Consider the following 13517-nt stretch of genomic DNA (forward strand, 5'->3'; position numbering starts at 1 on the left):
GTTCCGTAATACTTTCAACTTTTCAAAATAGAATCGCAGAATTATATAGAAAATGGCATTTTATTTCTTATACTTGAATAAATTGTATTTTATCACTTTAAACGATATCCTGAATAATGGATACAGATGATAAACGAAAATGTTTGTTTTACATTTTCTTCATAAAAATAATATTGATTTTATAATACTATGCTATTAATGATCACCGTTAAAAATGTTTGTCACAGCTGTGATATTTTGGAAACACTTAACAGTTTGAAAGAGAGACTTGGATAAATATACATCTCCCTTGGGCTTAGAAAGCAATTTCCTTTATTACCTATATGATCATGTGTTATATAAATTAGGCGTTTTCGAAGGATTTTAATTGGTACCAATTATCAGAACTTAAGACTTGAGACTCGTAAAAATATGACTATCAAGGTAAGTGAAATAATTATCAAGGGTTCCATAAATCATTATTACAATTACATTTAGGTTCAGTTTCAATTATGAGACTTACAGCAATCATTCACAGTTCTAACTGTCCATCAAATTGAGTGATTTTTCGAACATAGATAGCCATGATAAAAATCGTGTTAGCGATGATCAGTAATATATACTATAAACTCTAATTTTAATTCTTCTTAAATTATCTATAGTATTTTAGTCACTAAATGCTTAAGGTAAACCATAAAGTTTTAAAGTTCTGTCCATACTAGTCGACGCTATATACTGCGCATGTTTTCCAAAACGAACACCAGTTGCGGCTGCCGTATGGTCATTAAGCACTTTCAGTTCTTGCCACTGTTTACACAAGTACACTCTGAAAGCAAGAATGGAAATATTAACATATAAGAAATTATTACTGATATAATTGAACTTGTATATGTTACATGAGATAATTCTTACCTTACGTCTGTTCCAGCTACTGCCAAATATGTTCCACTTTGATCAAAGCAAATATCTTTAACTTCATACGATTCTTCTAATTGAAGGGTTTTAAAGTTCTTTAGTTTACGCAAATCCCAAAGTTTCACACAAGAATCCTCTGCAGCAGTAGCTAAATAATAACCATTTTCAGAGAAACTAATTGCCGTAATTGGACCTGAATGGCCTGGGAAATTAGCTACATTTGATTGTTCCTTTAAATCCCAAATTTTCACTTGCGAATCCTGAGTCCCAGTGCCAAAGATCAATCCATCAGGGTGAAACTGAGCCGTGGTTAATGGTTGGCTAGCTTGTCCAGCAACCTATACATATTAAAGTAATATATGTATATATAATACATAAAACAAAAGTTTAGATATAGTTGTAGCCTTTTTTTTTTGGAAGTATACCTTAGTCAATAATCTACCAGTACGTATATCAGAGAATGCCCAATGTTGATCCAATGATGAACTTAATAAATAATCGCCTGTTGGGTGTAAGGATAATCCAGTCACAGGGGCATCATGAGCTTTTAATAACAAAGTTGTTTGACTGGTTCCTACATTCCATACACGTATTGTAGTATCAGGTGATGCAGTCATTACAATATCTTCTTCTGGATGATAAATTACTCTAGTAACCTAAATATTATATGAAAATGTTAATCATTTAAGGATTTTAGGAATAGAATTGAAAAAAGAAATAGTTTATACCTTTTTAGTGTGTCCCTTTAATATTGCAACAACTTGCTCTGTATCTTTGTTAAATACTGTGGCATTTTTATCAGCACCACCTGTTAAGATTTTACTGGTATCTGCACTGTGAATGTCAAGTGCAAGTATACCAGGAACACTGGCTGAATGGAGACCCTTAAAAATAAATAAGTAACAATAATAACAAAGTATGAAAAATTTCTTACATAAATGAAGGAACACAATATTACAGGATGTGACGCAAGTGTTTGAAATGCGCGAATACTATCTTGTGGAAGTAGATCTTCAGGGACCGAACGTCCACGACGTTTCCTTTCCTGAGTGAGTACCGTTGCCCTTTCTTGAAGTTTTTGTATTACATCTTCAGTAATACCAGCTTGTTCCATAGGTTGAGCAGCTGTACCTCCAGCTTCTACTGCAAGTGCCTGCAGGATCATGTAGTTTATCAGCAAACATTCTTGATATGATGTATAAATAAAATTAATATAATTTTGTTCATACAGGTTGTGGGATAGTAGTAGCCTGAACAATTCCAGCCTGAGGTTTCAACGTTGCTAAAGCTTCTCTGGCTGCTGTTACTTCTTTTGTCAATCTAGCAATTACACGGCATGCTGCATCATGTTGATATAAAGAGTGAGATAGTTCCTGTCTAGCTGTTTGAAGTTGTTGCCTAAGCGTAAATGAATGTAACATAACAGCATCCCACTCATCTTGCAAAATTTTCAATATAGCTGGAATTGATGTGGCACTTGGTGGTTTAGGTTTAACTATTGCAGTTGCTGCAAAATAACAAGAATATTATTGATAACTGGATGTGATATTCAAAGACAAATATATAAAAAAAGCAAGAAATATACTTTTGATATCTATAAGTTGATCTACAGTTAATTCCTTTCCAGTTATGGGATCCACTCCATTCTCAGCTAAATATTTTTCAATTAAACGTTTTTCAAATATGGAACCAGATACTGGAGATACGACCGGGTGTTCCGGGACTTCGTTAGAAACTACACACAAAATTACATATTTATTTATCAGTAATAACGAAAAATATTCTAGGTTATGTTCAACTCTTGCCGGTATAAATCATAAACTTTGTTGCAAAAATGACCAATTCATTTCCATTATTATTATATAATATCAAAAACATGAAATTAATATAAATTTTTTTATTACTGATTAAAAGTTATTATATAAAGAAGAAAAAACTTACTCGCACAAGAGAGCGCCATTTTCACACACACGAGATGTACTTACTGCGCATGACGCTTAAGTTGCAATTTACTATATTATACTACTAACAGTAGTGGGGATATTTCCCCTTCTATTAGTAGCTTCTATATAAATTGAAATACATTATTTGTGTTTTAGCGTATTTTATACAGTTATAATAACATAGAAACAAATTTTTATATGCATGTGTCTGTAATAATATGTGTCTGAGTATAAAATATAAAGTAAAATAATTTTGATAAAAAAAAATTTTAATAAGCAGAATTCTCACAAGTAATTATATTTTTTCGAATAAACGTTATTTGCATAGGGATTAAACGATACTAAAAATCTTTGAGAATTTTTGAATGTATGTTGGAAAGGAAATGTTTAGATACTTCAGTACATAGAGGTCATACTTAATAATCTCAAAGATGAGTAACGTTATCTTAGTATAAGCACTCTCTGATATAAGCCCTCAGCTCTAGGCTTCAGTAAGACTTCCGTTTTAGTGAGATAAACATGGCTCCTTTGGAAGCTACACATTTACTCTTTGCTGTCGCTTTTGCAACTTCTAATATTAATTCAACAGACATTTATTATGCATCTGCAAGAGTTGAGGTATTAAATATATTTATTTTCATTAGCACAATCCTTATTACAACAACATGCCATGACTTTAAATCAAATTAGGACAGTTCAAAAAACCAGATTTTTTCCAGAGTTGCAGTGGTTGTCGTCTAAGTCGGCTCCCAGATGTTAAACAATTTATCTTTGAAGATTTACCTAACTAGTATCCTTTAATATTTATCCCTTAAAAATTATTAAACTATCATATATACATTCATATATTACAAAAATATGATAAAAGTCGTTTCAGTTAAAGAATCAACTTTTTGATTTTACTTCTTCAGAAGTATCTCATTTATGATCAAAAACGGATAATTAATATTACACAAGAATTTTGAATGTGGAATACTTAATTTCTTTAAGTCTTCATTTTTTTTTATCATATTTAAACTTTTACTATTGTTCTATATACATTGTAATATAATGTTTACATGTGCGTGAAAGATAACTATCTTATAATATTAAAAAAAATCTTTATTTAATTCTACCTAATTACAATTTCTTTTGTGAAGAATAAGAGTTAATTGTATAAATCCTTATAACTTTTCCTAGTAATAACGTCGAATTTAAACATATTCCAGGTGCAGTTCCAGAACTGCTTCTCTTTAATAATAATGAAGAGGTACAATAAATTTAATACACGAGTATTATGTAAGATAATTGAACGTTTTCACTTTTCAGGAAATAGAGAGATTACCTTTGTCAAGTTTGACACGGGAAGAATGCAATAATCTCTTAATTTCTAAAGGCTTTAAGAAAAAGGCATCAAAAGATGAGATATAAAAATAAATGAAGTGTGTATAAATAAATATCTGTAAATTTAAAAAGTCATTTTACAATATCTGTTACAAAATGACTTATTCTGATAATCATGTCTATGAATATAATCGTGGATATAATCATGACCATTTTGTTGATTGTAGTATGTTTTTATGTTTATTTATAAATAGAAACAGGTACTTACTACCTTTCTAAATTAAATTGAATTTTAATAAATACTAATTACCGTAAAGAGGTAGTAGATATAATTCAGGTCCAAAGTTTGTATATGTAAAGTATTAAAAAGGGAGCATTATATATATGTACATGTATATATATATTGCACTCTGTTAAATAGTTTATAGTTAAAAAATAATTAGAGCACAAAATAGTAAACAATATAAGGACCTTTTGATGCACAAGTTACTGTCTTTGAGTACCTCATTTTCACATAGATGAGGGAGTATTATATTATCTTCCTGTGGAGCTGCAATCTGTGATATAACTACTAGATCCATAATGTGACAAAATTGATCATTATGGGATGCTTGGGTTTCTTTACTCAAAAGTTTTAGTTGTCTGGCTTGGACAAATAAAAATATTTTATGAACAAAATTAATAAACTCTTAATAAATAAGGATGGATATAACTAATGTACTATAGTGCATTAAAAGAAACTAGAATTTAATGACGATTTCGAATTAATTATTTATTTCACTACAAATAAAAATAATTTTATTTGTGACAGCTTCTGATACAACTGAAACTTCTGTAGTAGGGTATCCCGTGCATATTTATTTTAGTCATAATTTGCACAATATTGTTTCTTTTTTACTGCAACATTGAATTATTTATGTAAGACACAGAAGACAAACAACAAGCTGGAGATAAAAAAATTTGCACAAAGTGAAAGACAAAGATATAATATTATAACAAAATTACCTAACATACATTCAATAACTTATGTAGAATAATTTACTATTTTAATTTGTGTCATGTATCTACCTATGTTCGAAATATTACAGTGCACTGCAATTAAATTGTTTGTGTTATTAAATATGTATACTTACTATTATCTCTAATAAAAGCTATAGCTACAGAAGTTTAAAGGATTTCATCAAAAGAACGTTAGTTACATTTTTTCACCTTTAATTTATTTTAGCAATAATATATTAAATAAACATGTAAGACAGTTTACAATATTAAATTTTTAAAAAATTACGTATTATATTTAACGAATGACAACGATATTAAATTAAATTAAAAACGCTACACTTTCAAGTCAATCAACTTTCCAGTATCGATATTACTGTATATGGAATGTTGATATCCATTCAGTATAATAATTTGTCACTCATTGAATAAGAATACAAAAAAAACTTGGCTTCTTTGACTATATGATCATAGTTTTCCGGTTTTGTAATTGTCTTTCCTTCTATTTCCATAACCACAATACAAATAAAAGCAGAAAAATAAATAAGCTAGATTTATAAACTACTAGCATACATACTTTCATTGATAATAATGATATATTACAGTATTATATATTATATAGCGATATATTTATTTTTATTCTGTTTACTTTGCGTTTGTTATTAATCTGTTTAAAAAACTATAGATTATATATACACTATTTATATTAATAATTAGTAAAAACCGTATAGGTCCACTTTGATATAATAAATGTAATCACTAGGTTTTTGTCTTAAACCAATTGTAAATGTTTTGCATAGAGTAGATATATCTTACGTATCTAAAAGTAATATATACATAAATATCATAAGAATAGGTTTCAGAAATCCTAAAAACAAGAAAACTATCTGCTTGAATATACTTATTTATGTACAAATAAAATACATGTGTATATATGTGTATACGTACAAATAAAAGTGTTATTATAGCTCTGACAAAATCCATTTGTTTATTCAAGCAGGTATAGTTACTGTAGTGAGTAACAAACGATTACACAAACGAGGAAAGATCGATGTATTAATAAAAATGTAATGAATCAATTCAGCAAGTGGTGTAGGATTACAAGATACGGAGCAAGTAATATGGTTTAACAAAATGTTACGCCATCAAGAGCCAACAAACAAATATCAAAGCCACCCACAGAAATACTTTCGAAAGGAATTGTTCTTCTTCATACTGCGGTGTTCCTCTAGCAGCTATGTAAAAATATATATTTTAATTCAATCTTATTAGACAGTAATCATACATATAAAGTTAGTTTGTGAAGAACATTTTACCTGCAGTTGGTCGTGTTTCTCCAAAATTAAATGTAGATGTGAAAAATGCAAATGGAAATGTTCCGATACCAAATGACATGTAAGAACCTTCTCCAAACCCAAAACTAGAAAATCCAATATTATTTTCAGGTTCTGTTCTTTGCCCAGCAGGGCGTGGTGGAACATTATTCCTAAAACAATAAAATATAACATTAAATATGTTGTCAAATCGATCATATATAATTATAAGAAACAAAAATATAATATACCTTGGATCTTCTTGTTTCGTATCTCCACGTCCATATAATGGAATGACTTTATCTTTGCTGATCGCAGCTTTACAGACAGGACACATTTGTCTTGTTGGACGTGTCTCTAACCATTGATGCAGACAAGGCCAACTAAACATACAAATAGGTACATATATAAATGTATGATATGATATCTGTTATTACAAAGATATTGAAACATAAAAGATACTACAAACGTATAATATATTGACAATATCCTTACCAAAATAAATGACCACACATGCTGATAACAGCATTTTTTGCAGTATCAAGACATATATTGCATTCAAAAGTTCGATTATCCTTTTCCTTTTCTTCTGTGGTAGAATCCCATGGTTTGGATGGCCCTGCCTGTTCCCTTGTGGCACTCATACCGAAGAACTCTTAATGGAAATACAATTGATCTTAACAAGAGCTTACAAGATATCAAAATTCAAAAGGTTGTTTATTTAAAATGTAAAAATGCTTCCACGTATAACTTAACAAGTAAAAATTAAAAATTGTATAACATTAATTTGTATTGATATACAACAATATGAAGGAAAACAAGATTTGAACAATATATGTATATTTCTTATCACCTGACACTGACGACACTATCGCATGGAAAGAAAAACAATTTTACGAAATCACTGACATTTTGTATAAACGTAAATGTCAAAAAACTATTTTAAGAAATCAATGACATTCCTCGAAAAAGTAAAATGTTAAAGGTTATGCAGTTCGTATAAATATGAAATTTCCATTTATAGTTATTTTAACATCGTATTTTTCTGAATTCAGTACTGTCTGACGTATTATGTATCCGTGTAATCGGAAGTCATATGTCATATGTCCACGATAGAAACGCAAAAGTCAAGATACAAGAAAAATTAATTGTGTTTAGTATATTCCCTACAGAAAGCAATAAGCTGTCACATATGATACTTGTTGAAAATATTATTTGAATATTGAACAGCGATTAACGTTCACTAGGTGGTGTTTGGCAACCAGAGATCGAAAGCCTGATCAAAATACTAATGGAGTTGTATCTGCCATTGCTGACACAATTCATGTCACTTACTTTAGCCTTTTGACTGCGGAGTCTCCGTCAGCGATATATTCTTCTGCAAACTTAACTCTGCTTCCAAAATGATCTGATATATCACGTTCACCGTAACCGCAATTGCGCAAGTCCTATCAAATGATTTTCATGATTTTTCACGAAGCGGATGTTCGAAACTACACGTAAGAGATTTGTCAGCAATGCGTTTGTATTTATCTATGGTAATGTTATCGCTGACAATTGCTAGTACGAACGGCTTGCGTTTTATTATTTCCAACTGTAACTTCGACTACCGTTACAATTATTCTGCCGTAATCTTAATATGATTATTTAAATCCACTACTTGATTAACGCCGTAACACAATCGCAAAATCTCTTTTTATCGACTGTATATGTGATACGATTCGATTAGCTTCTGAGATACACTAAGAGAGCGCGCGATAGATGCAATTTAAATGAAAAATATTATTACATAAGTATATAATAATAAAAAACAATGTGTATTTATAATAAACATTTTTTCATTTTATATTAATTACTTGATTGATGATCCTAATGCCAATGTATCAAATGAAAAGACATATAAGTAAATTAATGAATTTAATCAGTCATTTAATCATACATTAATAGTTTCCATAAATCACATGTAGAAAAATAACAAATTACTCGAAATTCATGTATATTTATTAACATTGTATTATACAATTAAAAGGTAACAATTTTTATAAACAGTCCAAAATATCGACATAACTGTGTCTAAAATTGATTTCTATTATCACCATGGAATTGAAAACGACTGTACGGTTCAATACGTTCTCCATTGTAACATGACGAAATGGTCTAATAACAAAGTAAAAGCATTCAACATGAAAAATAAAAGGCGTAATTAATGAGACTGGTTCTCAGCATGATATAATGCCAAAGTATACATGGTTTAATTTTCAATACTTCGTAATTATTCTATTTGCTTGTGGATAATTCAGTACAGTTACAGGTATCAACGAAATGAAATCTTTTACCAAGTTTTAGTAAATGTATATACAGACGTGTGATAGAAGGTATAACAACATGAAAACTATTATTTGTCAGAATGAAAGTAAACGAAGTAGGATCTCCACAAATTACCTCGAGGGATCAAAGCAGCAGATTCGAAAGCCCAATTTCGTCGAAGTTTAAGCTCAACGCAGCAGGAAAGACGCGTAAGATCGCGGGCAAAAACCTAACCTCAGTTATTTTACAACAACGTCAGGCACTCCGTGTGATAGAGGATGACGTTGATGTCACTCCAAAATTACTAAGCCATCCAACCTACAGTTCGCTTGACGAGAAACAGATAACTGCATTCGAAACAATCGGATTATCCCAGACCGGCAGTGTCGGTACACTGTCCATCCTTTCCGGTTTAAGCATTGCAGTGAAAGAAAGTTCCTCTATGATCATCAGAACCTCCTCAGTTCCTTCCGGTTCGATGACAACGGATGATATTCTGTTTGAAAGTTTATTATCCACTCAAACAGATGATTTTGATGATGATGACGATGATGAAGATAAAGTTCCCCCTCAATTTTATCTACCTAGGTAATTTTGGGTACGAGTATTATAATTAGATATTATAAAATTTTATATACATAGTTCAAAAAGGTGTTTTAAAAACATTAAATAGCTAATTTATAATTTATAAAATAAGGTATTTTAAGCATTTTAAGGCTGTTATTAGGATTATGATACGTATTGACTCTTTGGGGACGTATCTATTATTTAGAGATGTTAATAAAAATATACATGAACATGTACATATATGACTTTTATTTGTATAAATAAATTATACACATATCAGATCCACAAAGAATTAATATTAATGTTTTATTATAATTGACATTTTATTATAATTTCACATTAATGAATAGAAATTACATCCTCGACATTTTTTGGCCTATTCAGCGAAGATCCAAATATTCTCTTAATTCGACCCGATACTGTGACGCTCACTTTGAGGGAAACGGAGACGTTCTTCATTTTCGATATACAGCCTCGAACTGCTGACTTACTTACGCCAGATGGTATAGCGGTTAAAGAACAGAACGAGAATTACGAATATAAAACGATAGGACCTGGTTCGAATAGGAAATTAATAGATACCGAAACTCAAACCATGCAAGTGCTTACGAAATCTCGAGGAACACACCTCAGCAGAAGGAGGCGTAAAAATCAAGGTATGTTCGTGAATAATTGGGTGATGTACGACGCTTATGGTGCCCCTGAATTGATGATTGAAAGAAATGGTTTGCTCGTCGTGCATAGAAAGGAATCTTTGCAAGAAATGTTGCAATCAAAGGTTTGAATAGTTTTTAATATCATAAAAGGCTTATTTTCTTTACAAACACACCAAACAATTAAGTTTAATTTTCTTTTCGTAGACTTTGAAAGCTAAACTACCAAAATCAAAAATTTACGAGAAGAAGACCTCCGAACAAGAGCAGATATATATATTCCAACATATCAATTTCCGGAATGCCGTACGAGTAATGGAGCGTATAATATCGAACAACATTTTCATTCACGCTCAAAAGCGTTTCACCGGCCTGATTAAACAGGATCCATGTAGCCTTGATTTGGAGTTCACGTACAGTCCAGACCTCCTCTGGATTCACGATTCTGAAGAAACTTCGGGAAGACCAGTATCTTCATTCCGCTGGAATTACGTTAACAGAAGCATTCTAGCCGTAGGATATGGGGCACGAGTTAATTCAGAAATTAAAAATGGCTTGGTGTTACTTTGGTCTGCGAAGAATCCTGGTGTACCGGCTCGTTATTACAATTTTGACAGTCCGGTGTCAGACCTCGATTGGAGTCGCGAACGGCCGAATTTACTTGCTATCGGTTACTACAACGGTGAAATCAAGGTGATCGACGTAAGCAATCCAGATCTCAATGTCGTACGGCGAAGCGAGAAAGCTACATTTTCGACTTCTCCGCACTGGCAAGTTCAGTGGTGGCCAGGTGACGAGCAATACGAATACCAAGAACAAATTTATACGTGCAATCAGGACGGTTGCGTGTTTTGCTATCGATACGTTGAAGATTTCACTTCGTCGATGATTATGAAGGTTTACAGGATAGAGGGAACGTTGCCGGGTGTCACTAGGACTGTTCAGTGTAACTTTTATAATACATCAATCAGTCGAAGCCCTGGGGCATTGGCACTACGGAAGCATCCTACTTTGGGTACCATTTATTTCGTGGGTACGGACGAAGGTTGTATCTACAAATGCTCCACGAATTATTTATATCAACATATAGACAGCTTTTTAGCGCACGATGGACCAATTTACTCGATGATGTTCTCTCCATTTTGTTCAAAAATCTTCCTGACCTGTGGCGCCGACTGGTGCATTCGAATCTGGGCAGAAGGATTGACAGATCCACTGATTACTATGTCCACAACTATGGCATGCGTTCGATACGCAGCCTGGTCTCCCGTCCATTCCACGATCATAGTAAGCATCGTCAATAACGAGATCTGTATATGGGATATCAGACGAAAGATATACAAACCTGCATCGGTGACAACGTCACCCAATACCAACAGATTTATTATGGTTGATTTTACGGCAAATGGTAACCAACTTGTGGCGGCGGATGTGGAAGGTGTTGTATATGTGTATAATCTTGAGGGAATGCCATTTCCGCCCTACAGTCAGGAACAGGTGCTGGTAGAGTCGATCGAGAAGGCTTTAATCACGAAACCGATACTTCTGAAGAATCTAAAGAAGCTCGGACCGCCATTTTCTCGATAAGAAAGTGAAATCGAATTAAGCTGTTTTAAGCTGGTTATAATCTTACTCCTTTATCAATATCATATGAATCTCTTAGAAACGAAACTGACCGGAATCATTTCTTATCGATTTCTCAATTTTATATATTACATAGGTACAAGATTAAACTTCAATTCTTAAACGACATATGATTTGCCTTCGTAAATTTATTTATTGAGACAAAGATGGTATATACAATATAGATTCGAAGGTATATTTAAGAAAGTAGTTTTTGCAACACTGTCACGTTTCTTTGCTTTTCAATTAATGCAGTTGATCAATATGGCTTCTGAACGGTTCGTATATCTAGATTGTCACGTGATATCGTCTCGTAAAACGAGAATTCGGATTAACGCAGTCTGATTTTCAATAACCTGTCGCGATACCACAATCGCTTGCTTATCCCATGGACCTTGACTGTTAGCCAGATCGTTGCAGGGGACATATATGACATTTTAAACTTCTTTATCGACGGTGCAGCCGGAGGCAAAATCCAGCACGTGGGGACCCCTTTCGGTCCCCCGAAGCGAAGCGTGCCCGAAGGGCCTTGCGTGATTCGCGCAAAGCACGGAAAGCAAAGCGACCATTTCGATTCAGGATGGAACTGCGGTGTGCCGGGGCCTACTCTGAGGCCTGGTAGGTAGGCAAGTCGGCACGGATGGCTGGCTGGCTTGCTTGGAGGAGTTGCAGGAGAGTGCCATGGTAGAGGGGCTTCCCTGCCTGCTGCCGCTTGCGGGCACGAACCGCGCTACCGCCGTCAGCAGGCAGTCTTATTACGCCCGCACTCAACTACGCGAACTAAGTACTCTTCTTAGGCCGGCCACACATCGAATAACAATCGCGTGGTCTAGCTTACGCGTGAATTCGGTCCATACATCAAACGGTGTTCGTTCTCCACTGAAAATTTCGGATCTTTTCTATATCTCTTGGCGGACAACATTTTTTGTATGTTCGATCCAGCGGTTCGGTTCCAGCGACGACTCTCATTTTCGAATCGACGAAAACAATTTTAAAATCAGTTAGCGAATCGAGTCGGGAGGTGGCGAGAAACCCTCGAGTTCGATTAATCGGCGAGGACCTGCTGCCCGGTCAGAGGTAACTTTAGAACGTTTCTTTATTCGATTCGTTGTATCGATAAAACGTGTTTCTGCATGGAGGTATTCACCGAGTATTCTTTTTTTTCATCCTTCCTTCTCGAAAGTAATTTTGGCATTTTATCGATACGCGTGTATACTATACTCTTGGTATAGTGTAATTCGATTGACATTCATAAAGTTGCAATCTTTATTGAAATATATATACATATGTAATAGATAAAAGCATATAAATTTATTAATAAAAAAAATTTACTTGAATTTTAGTAAAAAAATGAAATTTAATAAAATTCATGTTATGAATATAGAGCGCAGTTTAGAAATTTGTATGTTCCATCGGATAGAGTGACATTGTCTCCCCCCCGTGCCAAATTGACGAATCAAAATTCGACAGGCACGCTTGACCTGGAATGCCAGTTTTACGCGCAACGTACGAAGGAACGCGTGTGTCGTGAGTTTCGTGTGTAAATAGAAGAGGACAGACGCGTCCTATCCGCCGCCGTGGCTGTGGCGTCGATTAGTTTCATTTTCTTGGTAGTAGAAGCACGTCGCTGTTAACATTGACGGTCATTACGTTGTTTGTCGCGCGCCAAGAATTCGCGTCCGCGCATACCGAACTGTCACGATTACCGCGTGTCACGAATTCATCTTATATTTTGATCGTCCAGAATGTCGTCTTATTTAAGTCCGCAAAACCTACGTAGATAATCAACTGTGCTATGTCGTGAAAGGTGGCTCGGTAATTCGAGGAAGATGAAAACATTGAATCGTGATAGATTCGACAAAAACAATGGTTAGTTTCAAGCCTCCGTGCAAACACAT

The 13517-nt window shown here is 33.5% G+C and overlaps 5 protein-coding genes across 7 annotated transcripts in view; 3 read left to right on the forward strand and 2 right to left on the reverse strand.

The window, feature by feature from the left end:
* Nucleotides 1–58: 58 nt before the first annotated feature.
* On the reverse strand, nt 59–2925 carry LOC117235501 (pre-mRNA-processing factor 19). Its single transcript, XM_033497595.1, has 8 exons — nt 2836–2925; nt 2480–2629; nt 2124–2401; nt 1853–2047; nt 1623–1778; nt 1320–1550; nt 892–1232; nt 59–805 (listed from the first exon to the last, which is right to left on the reverse strand). Exons 1-8 carry the CDS (start codon nt 2852–2854, stop codon nt 661–663), a joined length of 1515 nt encoding a protein of 504 aa, XP_033353486.1. The 5' UTR covers nt 2855–2925; the 3' UTR covers nt 59–660.
* A 284-nt stretch (nt 2926–3209) lies between these two features.
* LOC117235510 (selenoprotein M-like) lies at nt 3210–5335 on the forward strand. The gene is made up of 4 exons (XM_033497613.1): nt 3210–3455; nt 3557–3627; nt 4017–4086; nt 4146–5335. The coding sequence occupies exons 1-4, from the start codon at nt 3357–3359 to the stop codon at nt 4245–4247; spliced, it is 342 nt and encodes a 113-aa protein (XP_033353504.1). The 5' UTR covers nt 3210–3356; the 3' UTR covers nt 4248–5335.
* A 292-nt stretch (nt 5336–5627) lies between these two features.
* LOC117235509 (E3 ubiquitin-protein ligase RNF185-like) lies at nt 5628–8188 on the reverse strand. Of its 2 annotated transcripts, none has more exons than XM_033497611.1 (5): nt 7805–8188; nt 6965–7124; nt 6721–6852; nt 6473–6642; nt 5628–6391 (listed from the first exon to the last, which is right to left on the reverse strand). In XM_033497611.1, the coding sequence occupies exons 2-5, from the start codon at nt 7111–7113 to the stop codon at nt 6294–6296; spliced, it is 549 nt and encodes a 182-aa protein (XP_033353502.1). In that variant the 5' UTR covers nt 7114–7124; nt 7805–8188; the 3' UTR covers nt 5628–6293. The 2 variants fall into 2 exon arrangements, with proteins under 2 accessions (XP_033353502.1, XP_033353503.1); XM_033497612.1 differs by lacking the exon at nt 7805–8188 and adding an exon at nt 7323–7664.
* Nucleotides 8189–8514: 326 nt separating this feature from the next.
* Nucleotides 8515–11885, forward strand: LOC117235500 (WD repeat-containing protein 78). The gene is made up of 3 exons (XM_033497594.1): nt 8515–9364; nt 9728–10121; nt 10204–11885. Exons 1-3 carry the CDS (start codon nt 8877–8879, stop codon nt 11581–11583), a joined length of 2262 nt encoding a protein of 753 aa, XP_033353485.1. The 5' UTR covers nt 8515–8876; the 3' UTR covers nt 11584–11885.
* A 63-nt stretch (nt 11886–11948) lies between these two features.
* LOC117235502 overlaps nt 11949–13517 on the forward strand; it is an 83259-nt gene continuing 81690 nt past the window's right edge. The window contains exon 1 of one of the 2 annotated variants that reach the window (XM_033497596.1): nt 11949–12696. The gene's annotated coding sequence lies outside the window, so the exon portion shown is untranslated. Of the gene's footprint in view, nt 12697–13175; nt 13489–13517 lie in introns of those variants that run through there. The other variant, XM_033497597.1, reaches the window with a different exon arrangement.

Source organism: Bombus vosnesenskii, unplaced genomic scaffold (assembly GCF_011952255.1).
Source record: "Bombus vosnesenskii isolate JDL3184/JDL3185 unplaced genomic scaffold, Bvos_JDL3184-5_v1.1 scf7180000013316, whole genome shotgun sequence".
NCBI lineage: Eukaryota > Metazoa > Arthropoda > Insecta > Hymenoptera > Apidae > Bombus > Bombus vosnesenskii.